The sequence below is a fragment of the Setaria italica genome, chromosome VI (assembly GCF_000263155.2).
Source record: "Setaria italica strain Yugu1 chromosome VI, Setaria_italica_v2.0, whole genome shotgun sequence".
Lineage (NCBI taxonomy): Eukaryota > Viridiplantae > Streptophyta > Magnoliopsida > Poales > Poaceae > Setaria > Setaria italica.
The window spans coordinates 20,750,184-20,760,094 of record NC_028455.1 but is presented as its reverse complement, the minus strand read 5'-3'; the positions used below and the strand labels follow the sequence as shown (position 1 = coordinate 20,760,094).

At 44.0% G+C, this 9,911-nt stretch overlaps 1 protein-coding gene and 1 pseudogene across 1 annotated transcript; one reads left to right on the top strand and one right to left on the bottom strand.

The window, feature by feature from the left end:
* The window catches only part of LOC111257705, a 7,784-nt pseudogene extending 4,316 nt beyond the window's left edge, over positions 1 to 3,468 (bottom strand).
* A 3,900-nt stretch (positions 3,469 to 7,368) lies between these two features.
* Positions 7,369 to 9,240, top strand: LOC101772756 (serine/threonine-protein kinase prp4-like). Its single transcript, XM_012846826.2, is given in 6 exon segments — positions 7,369 to 7,376; positions 7,862 to 7,976; positions 8,158 to 8,479; positions 8,482 to 8,541; positions 9,009 to 9,164; positions 9,167 to 9,240. Coding segments are annotated over 6 exon segments (735 nt in total).
* The last annotated feature ends 671 nt before the right edge of the window (positions 9,241 to 9,911 follow it).

The window sequence follows — 9,911 nt, the reverse complement described above, 5'->3', positions numbered from 1 at the left end:
TACTTCATCATCACATTGTAGCAATAATCTTTCCATCTCCAAAGCATAAATCAAAGCATAACACAAGGATGAAGTAGCAAACCTTCGCAGCACTTGTTGGCTGAGTCAAATTCCCACGAAAATGAGGGAAAAAACTTCGGGCAGCACCTCCCTTGCTTGGGCACCACCGGAGAGTAGCTGAAGCTCAGCTCTCTATCAATGTGCTGGACTGCTCGGGCTGGAGGAAGAAGAAAGTCTCTGTCTCGGGATATAGTGGGGGATGAGTTTTTATCCCGGTTAAAAACTCCAACCGAGACAAAAGGAAACACCTTTTGTCCCGGTTGGAAGTTTATCCCGGTTGGAGGATCCAACCGGGATAAAAGGGTCCCGCCACCGACGCCCCCCCGCTAGCCGTTGCAACCGGCCCTTTAGTCCCGGTTGCAATTACCAACCGGGACTAATGCTCCCCTCCAAATTCCCGCACCCCGGCGCACCCCCTTTTGTCCCGGACCACTTTTAAACCGAGATAAAAGGGGGCGGATCGAAAGTCAGTTCTCTACTAGTGTAGCCCAAAAGAGGTTAAAAACAATATTTGCAAAAAGTAATTCTGATGATGAGGTAGCTGGTCACACGGCTTTTGGCCGTCCAGCCGTCCAGGTCCCAGTAGTCACGCAGACATGTACATGCATATGGCCTTCCTGCATGCCTTGTGCCAGAGGCCATGGGAAATTTCGTTCAATGTATCGTTCGCGCGTGTTTCTGGCGACATAAGGGCACCAGCTGGGTAGACGTGTCAAGTCACCAATTACCTGAACTCCAGCCCAGCTCCAACGTATATATGCAACCATGCTTGCGAACTGAGCACATATGAACGCTGAAAACAGCAACGCGGACAATGACCAACCACACTAGTAGAGAATTGGCTTTCGATGCGTCCCCTTTTGTCCCAGTTTAAAGTTGGCCCAGGACAAAAGGTTCACCAACCGGGACTAAAGCTCGGTCACTGGTGGGGGGCTTACCAACCAGGACCTTTTATCCCGGTTGCAAAGGCTAGTGAGAAAAAAAGACCCTGAGAGGCATTTTATCCCGGTTTGAAACACCAACCGGGATAAAAGACCCCCCCTTTTATCGCGGTTGGTAACACCAACCGGGATAAAAGGGTCGAGAGCCTTTTATCCCGGTTTGAAATACCAACCGGGATAAAATACCAACCGGGATAAAAGGGGGTTATTTATCCTGGTTGGTCTTTCAAACCGGGATAAAGGATCCCCAACGAAGTCACGGGAATAGGACTAAATCCCTCGAACCCTTTTATCCCGGTTTGTAATACCAACCGGGATAAAAGGGGGTCTTTTATCCCGGTTGGTGTTTCCAACCGGGATAAAAGGGTCCCCACGTGTTAATACAAAAGACAGCATCCCCTATATAGTCAGATGTGGTGTGTAGGTGGGATGGCAAGGTGGGTTCGAATCCCACGCAACGCGCACGCGCATATTTCTTTTTTTTTTTTGCAACGCCTGGGGTGGTGACCTATTTTATCCCGGTTGGTATTACCAACCGAGATAAAAGGGGGTCTTTAGTCCCGGTTGAGTGACCCGGGACAAAAGACTGTCATACCCGGTTTTAAAGGCAAAACTAGATGACTATCATATGTGTGCCAGGATCAAGTTTCACACATACGATGACTTCAGTAAATATCAAATACAGTGTTATAGCGTAAAGAGAGAATTACATAATTTATGTAACCAGAATTGAGATATAAATCTCTAATATAGGCAGCGGATCTCCAAAAACTCCACAGGCAGCTGACTGGGGGACTCGCCTAGAACTCTTCCAAAAACTTTAGTAATCTTCAAAATTCTCCAGGTCTGAGCAGCAATCCGGACGTTGTAGATGCAATATATAAAACACAAGCGTGAGCACATGTCGTACTCAGCAAGAGAGAAATATATATATATATATGGCATGCAAGGCTTTATATGGTGGAAGGCTGACAAGGTTAACTGCGATTAGCACTTTTAGTTGGTCAAATTTTTATTCATCATCTAATTACTAGACAATGTAAGTTTATACCATCCCACAATTAATATAGAGCAATGATATACCATAAGCATGAACATAACATATAACACAGTAGTATCATCTTCAAGTAAATTAATCATGTGAGGGTCCAGGCCGCTCTTGACCGTGAGCACGGCTGTTATAACAGTTTTACACTCTGCAGAGGTTGTACATCTTTACCCACAAGTCGCGTAAAAGTTCAGGTAAACTTTAGACCCAACCATGCTGTGCAAAAGTAGGCACAATACCACACTTCCGAGGTGTGATTGCATAGGGACGCTACGAGGCCTTTACAAAGACTTCCCTAGTGTGTTCCAGTGCACGAGGTTCCGCGAGTCATGCCCCCCCTTAACACCAGTCCAACACTAGAGTCCTCTAATTAGTTAGCCAAGACCAGAGCCATTTAGTCCTTGTGGCTGTACTGTTTTCCTGGGTGGTCGCTCCATGTTCCGATTAAAATATATGATCTTGTAATTAAATCAACACATAGGAACATTGAGTAAATAGATAAATTAACCATGTTGTTTATTTACCAACCCAGTTGAGCAAGCTAAGCATAATCTACCCTCAAGATTAATTAAACAACCCGGCTGCAAGGTATGATCAAGAGAAACTAGGCATTGTCCTTAATAGGAACCCATCATGTTAATGCACGCGGTAAATAAATATTGTGATTCAATGCATGTCAATTAGGTATAAACGGGAATGACCAAGGACACTTGCCTTCCTCAAAGCCCTGCTGCTGCTCAGAGTCTTCAGTCTTCCTCTTCTTTGGATTCCTCGAACTACGCTTCTTCTATACGCGTCACACAAGCACATACAAGCAAACAAATACATTTAATTAAAAACAGTACACCAATCATCAAAAATAGTACTTAAAAGCAGTACCAAAGTAATCTACTCGTTAAGACGAACATGTGAGCGAAAGAATCACTCAAAACGGAGCTAGAACGAAGAAGTTATGAGATAAACAAGGTGGTAGGGACCTAGATGCAATTAACCATAGACGGTAGGGGCTAGCAAGAAAGATTTGCAAGACACACATAAAAGTGCTTGCAAATAACAGAATTTATAGGGTTATATTTGCAAAAGATCTCGGGTAGGACTGGAACTTGAGAATCTAGCTTTTCCAGGGTCCTTTTTACAAAACCACAAGACACAAATCTTTCTTTCAGAAAATATCATTTTCCGAGGGCTAAATCGCAAAACCATCATCTTCTTCCTTCGGATGCATCTGGTCTGTCCGTGCGTTACCGGTGGCTGTAACTCGGCGGGGCACGGACTCGGCGGGGCACGGACGGCCGACGGCGAGCGGCGGCGACCGGTGGCCGCGGCAACAGCAGCCAGTGGCTGCGGGCGGCGGCGCCCACGGAGGAAGGCCGACGGCGGTGCGCTGCAGGTGCTGGAGCGGAACAGGCAGCCATGCATGCTACGGTACAGAACAGGAACGGGAAGAAATAGAGAAAAAAAAGGAGAAGCTGAAAATAAAGTCCGATCTCGCGCATGAATAGCAAAACGGAACGAGATCGACGATAGGAACGCAACGGTGTGCTCACATTTGGCCGAGGACGAACGGATTTGCCGAATCTGCTCGTCGGAGTTTCGCGGGCAACCGAAATTTGACTTCAGATCTACGGAGCTTGGAGAGTCAACTCGCGAAAAGTATTTTAGATCTGAAATTCTCGCGTCGAGAGGAACGCGGTGATGTATATATATAGGCCAGGTGGAGGTCGGGATTTATTTCTTTTTTTTCGAATTAATTTCGTATTTAAAAATAATTTCAGAAAATCCTGAAATCATAATTAAATCGCGAAAAATATTTCGAAAGCTTAGAAAAATTCAGGATAATTCTTGGAGATGATTTGGGACACATGGAACCCAACTAAAATATTTGGAGCTCTGGAAAGGATTTATAGAAACCTCCAAAAATTGGATTAAGCTGAAAGAAAATGAGAATAAATCCCAGAAAAATCTGAAAATTTCTCAGAGGAAACTAAACATCGCCTAAACACATTTTTAAACCTTTTCACACTCAAAGAATAAGAATGTAACCAGCATGCAATGCAACACACTTAAATCTATGGTGCATTGAGTTAATTTAAGAAAAAGATTTTAATGCCTAATAAATTCACATAGAAATCTTAAGGCCTTAAACGAACTCAAACAACTTCTAAAGAGATTCTAATTAATTTTTATTAAATTGAAAATGCTGAAAATTAGGGTGTTACAAAGACCCCCTTCTGTCCCGGTTGGTTTATCCCGAATGGATTTTCGGGAGATTTGCACCATACCAACCGGGACTAAAGGTCAATTCTCTACTAGTGAAGGTATGCCCTAAAAGGGGTTCAACACTGATCATCAAGGCTCCATTCATGCATTAATTGCCTGTCAGTCTCCTGGATCTTTCAAGCTACTAGTATCAAATATTGGAGAGGGAGGCAATGAATTATTAAATGTTTATGTTTGTCAGCGAATTGGAAAGTAAACAGTTGCCAAATGAACAGGGCACGGTGGTGTGCATTGAAATTTTGAAGTATTTTCACTTAAGTTGCTATGAATTTCTTATTTGCAACTGTTACGGTAACTGGATGCAGAAGTTCTATGACTTTTCTGTTCATGGTATACATATGTATTGTCCTAATCCAAGGATAGTACAACAGGGATGGAGAGTAGTCCATTTCTGAAATATATTTGACATGCATATAATAGTTATTCGATGATCTATTTGAAGCATGATTAGACACAATGTTGAGGAAACAAAATATGAGAACCAAAACTAAACTAACATGACAAAACAATTGCAGGCCGCCATGCTAATAACAATCAGCTTGTTCATTCGGTATTGGGGTATTTCATGGATGATTATGAATATGTAAGATCCTACTCACCATGAAGACAGAGCAATAGCAACACACCTGGATCAAAAGTATGTGGAAAAAAAAAGATATATCGTTCAACAAGCCAACAGTGCATCTTTCTCCTTGACTTGTAATCAGAAAAAAAAAAGAACACTCGGTCTGCCTTACTCGCTGGGTTTAATTAATATGCCTTGAACTCCATGGGTTTAGCTAGCATGACATTGGCTAAGAAAGTTGTATCATCCCAAAAACAATCTGACAATCCACAGGACCACAAGACTAGCTAGTCACACTACTGGAGAAATCGCCTCTTAGTACCGATCCGTAACCACCTTCTAGTACCGGTTGTGCAACCAGTACTAGCACTCCGGTACTCGAGGGAGGTCCTTTATTACCGGTTGTAATAACCGCTACTAAAGGATATTAAAAAATTAAAAAAAATAAATCCCCCACCGGCCCTGGCTCCCGCCGCTACCGCCCCCGCCCTCTGTCCGCCACCGGCCCCCGCCGGCCCTAGCCCCGGCCTCCCTCCGCCCGCCACCGGCCCCCTCCGCCACCCCCGCCCCACTCACTTCACCTCCACCCCACCTCCGCCTCCTCCGCCCCATCCTCCGCCCCACTCACTCCGCCTCCACCCTGCCTCTGCCTCCTCCTCCGCCTCCTCCACGCCTCCTCCACATCCTCCGCCCACCGCCAGCCGCTCCCGCCCACCGCCGCTCCCCGCCGCCTTGATGGCCGCCGCCGCCGCGCCTCGCCCCGCCGCCGCTCCTCGCCTCAGGCATGAGGTGAGGGGCGAGCGAAGGGGGGAGGAGAGGGGAGGCCAGGGAGGGAGGGAGGGAGCCGGTGGCCTGGAGAGGGAGATGGAGCGGAGGCCCCTGGAGTGGAGAGGGAGAGGTAGAGGGAGAGGGAGCGGATGGAGAGGATGAGGGAGGCGGAGCGGATGGAGAGGATAAGGACGACCACTGAGCGGCCATTACTTGCGTGTGGATGGAGAACCTGTGGCACATGGACAAAAATCCTTTAGTAGAGGGCTCCACCCGATACTAAAGGGGTATCCTTTAGTAACGGGTGGAGCCCCCACCCGGTACTAAAGGGCATCCGGGGGATTTCAAATTTGAATCCGGTACTAATGCTAACATTAGTGTCGTGTCTAAAAGTGACCGGTATTAAGCCTCGGGATGAGAGGTCATTTTTCAAGCAGTGTCAAGTATTCATTAAATACCCAAATACGACGAGAAATTATGGGTACAAATGTCAGTGGGGTCGGCGCAATTTCCGTGTGCCCTATCGTAGGTGTGCTATGTATACATGGCATATTTAGCCATGCAACATTACGGCGAAGCTAGAAACAATAAAAGATATTGATATCACAACATTGTTCAACATGCCCTTGAAACACTCGAAAAAACCTACTGCCAAATTTTATAGAAAATTTCATGAGCATTAATTTGTAGACCACGTCAGCAATTTTTCACCTTGCAGCTGACTCACCCGCAATTGTATATTCTCATCTACATGTTTTAGCATAGTTTATCCCCTAGCTCAGCCCATTCAAGGCCCCATTCCCAGCTTTTAGCATAGTTTAAGCTCATCCCACTTCACCTTGCAGCTCATGGGCTACAGTGTTAGAGCTGATTCATTGTAGCCCATTCAAGGTCTCGCTCCCGGTTCCAGCTTTCCGATTCCGCATCAGCAACGCAACCAGCGCTCAACTCCTTTGACCCGCCCACGCAATGATGGATGCGATTAGCCGATCACCTATCACTCAAGTGACCATTTTTCTCTTTTATAGCATGATGAGGCCGACACGTTTCTGATCCTTATCCGATCAGCAACATAATAATCACGGAATAGTACATGCATGAAAGAATAGATAAAATTAGTAACATCACCTCACATGCAAGTAAATTTAGAGAATCTTAAACCAATCGTCCAAATTAAATATTGATTTAAAAAGGCCACACTTAATAATTTTGGATGAATTTTTATGTATACTTTTGCGAAGCTTAAACATTTTTAAATATTACGCACGTGTATTAGAAAAAATGGTTGTTTTATATGAATAAAATATTAAACATGATGACCAATAATTTAACATCAATAATAAATTGATCTACAAGTGAGAAACTAGCTCTATAATAGTATTCTATATGGAGAACAAACACGTCCACGTCACTAACAAAATTACTCTTACACGCGAACAATTTAGTCTATAAAACAAACAAATTCAACATCAATGGCAAAATAGTCAAATTGTTCAACATATAATAAAAACGTATCCACAAGGCTGAACAAATAAGTATGCAAAAGAAAAGGTAAAAAAGAGATAGAAAAATAAAAAAGAAACAATTAATAAAAAGTAAGAAAAGAAAAGAAATGAAAGGGACTAGAAATGAAATAATAAAAAAGAACAAAAAAGGATATAGAGAATAAATGTGCGCACTTTGCAAACAAAATATATATACACATGATGGACGAGTAACCAAGTAATGGGTATATAAGTGTATAGAAGAAATATGAAAAGAAAAAATAGAAAATAAAACAAAAAATAATAAATAAAGGAAAGAAAATACGAGAGGGAAATAAATGAGATAAGGACAAAATAATAAAATAGTAAAGTAAAACGAAAAGAAAAAGGGAAAATTATCACATGGGCTGCAACTCAGTGTAGCAGGCTAATATAATATAATACCGTTATGGACTGAATTCGCGAACCCTCCGTATTCGAGCTATCTATCGCCCAAGTGAAATAGTCACACGGCACAAAGATGGCACCTTGCTCTGCTATTCCCCTTCTTGCTAGGGCGATTACATTTTTTAAAGGAAATCTCTCTCAGTCCATGCCATGTAATGTAGCCGTGGAACTAAAGCATCGTACCTCATCCATCACCTAATCTAGTTTATAAGAGGGGGCAAGATAGAGGTCAGGTTGTACCAAAAATAGCATTGCACTGTGCCTACAGGTGGAAGAATTTTTGCATCCGAATCGAAAGGGCAAAGGATCTTATAGCTGGGAAAGGTGATCCAGAGAAAGTTGCAATTAAAATTATTCGCAGCAATAAACATTGTACAAGGCTGGTAAGCAAGAGGTTGAAATATTGGAAAAATTGACAAGCGCAGACCGCGAAGACAAGCGCCACTGCCGGAACCATCTTCGCTTAGTTCTTGAATACCTTCATATGAATCTTCGTGAGGTGTTAAAGAAATTTGGTCGTAATATTGGGTTAAACTGACTGCGGTGAGGATATATGCAAAGCAGATTTTCATCGCCCTGAAGCACTTGAAGGAATGCAAAGTTTTGCACTGCGATATAAAACCTGACAATATTTTGGTGAACGAGGCTAAGAATGTGCTCAAGCTGTGTGATTTTCGCAACGCTATGTTTGCTGGAAAGAACGAGGTTACACCTTATCTTGTCAGTCGTTTCTACCGGGAACCAGAGATTATTCTTGGGTTGCCCTATGACCACCCATTAGACATGTGGTCAGTTGGTTGCTGTCTATATGACCTCAGCACAAGACAAGTGTTATTCCCAGGAAAATCAAACAATGATATGCTTCGGCTTCATACGGAGTTGAAGGGCTCCTTCCTAGGAAGATGCTTCGCAATGGTGCCTTTATGATGGCACATTTTCTCGGATTTAGTGCCGACAATCCACCTAGTAGAGGGTGCCCAAGTGGTAGATTTGTAGATGGGTGGTAACATAGAGGCGTAGGGTTTAGATAGGTTCGGACCTCCGCAGAGTAATATCCTACGTTCTATGTTCCCGTGGATTGTATTGCTGATATGAGATGCGTTGGGTTGAGGTGAGATGGGATGAGTTACTCTCGGGGGTGTCCCTAGCCGCTTTATATAGGCTGACGATCTAAGGTTACAATTGGATATGATTTAATCCTAATCGGTTGTTACATGGAAAGCAATCTGAGTCAGTTTACAACGAGTATCCCGTGATATCCGAGCAGAATCCATTCACCCAGTCTCCGGACTTGTGCTCCACGTATCTGTATGCCTTGGTCCGCACAGCATGATCGGACGGGTCCACTTATCAGAGCCGACCAATACCCTGGTTGGTAGGGATCCGTGGGTACCCTTATCCCTCACTTAACTGAGATCTGAATTTTCATGCCACTGACAAGGATCCTGTGATGAACAATCCCGTGCCAAGGTTAATGTTTAACATTAAACCAAAGGGCATTGGTTCTTATATTACAAACGTTCCTGGAGAGGATCCAAAAACAGTATCCAGTTTTAAAGACCTTCTGGATAAATATTCTTCTTGGAACCAGCAAAAAGGTTAACTGTAGAAGAAGCACTTCTCCATCCTTTTATCACTGGAAAGTGAAAAATCAGATGTTTTGTTCCTCTTGGTGTGGAAATTTGAATTTACATTGTAAATAAAATTTCAGTTCCTGTTGTCTAATTGTTATTTGCCTTTTGTCCTGGGAGCTATGGGACCACAGTACACGGATGAAGGATGGAATTATGGAAGAGCCACTGCGCCAGAAACGATTTATGCTGGCATAGAAAAATTAGCATGCTGGCGGGCATGATTGGCACACGCCAGCACAGAGAATCATTGGCTGGCGCATGACGCAAGCACCCGCCAACATAGGTTACCCCATCTGTGCTGGCGGGTGGTTACATCACCCGCCAGCACAGAGAGCCACTACGTTGGCGGGTGACCTAAGCCCACCGCCAGCACATATGGGGTGACCTGTGCTGGCGGTTGGCTTATGTCGCCCATCAGCACAGAGAGCCACGGTGTTGGCGGTTGGCTTATGTCGCTCGCTAGCACAGAGCACAATATAAATGCTCATGTTCATTTTCCTCCCCAGGCAACCTTCCATTGGTGCTTGCCCGAGAGGAGCTCGAAAAGCTCCAAAAACACAAAATCTAAGGCGGAAGGTTTTGCTCTTGATTTCTTTGGAGGAGGTAGCTATATAAGGTGAGTTTGTGCCATTCCAACCTTCATTAGCTTGTTATCTAGATCCTAGATCCTAGATCTAGAACTAG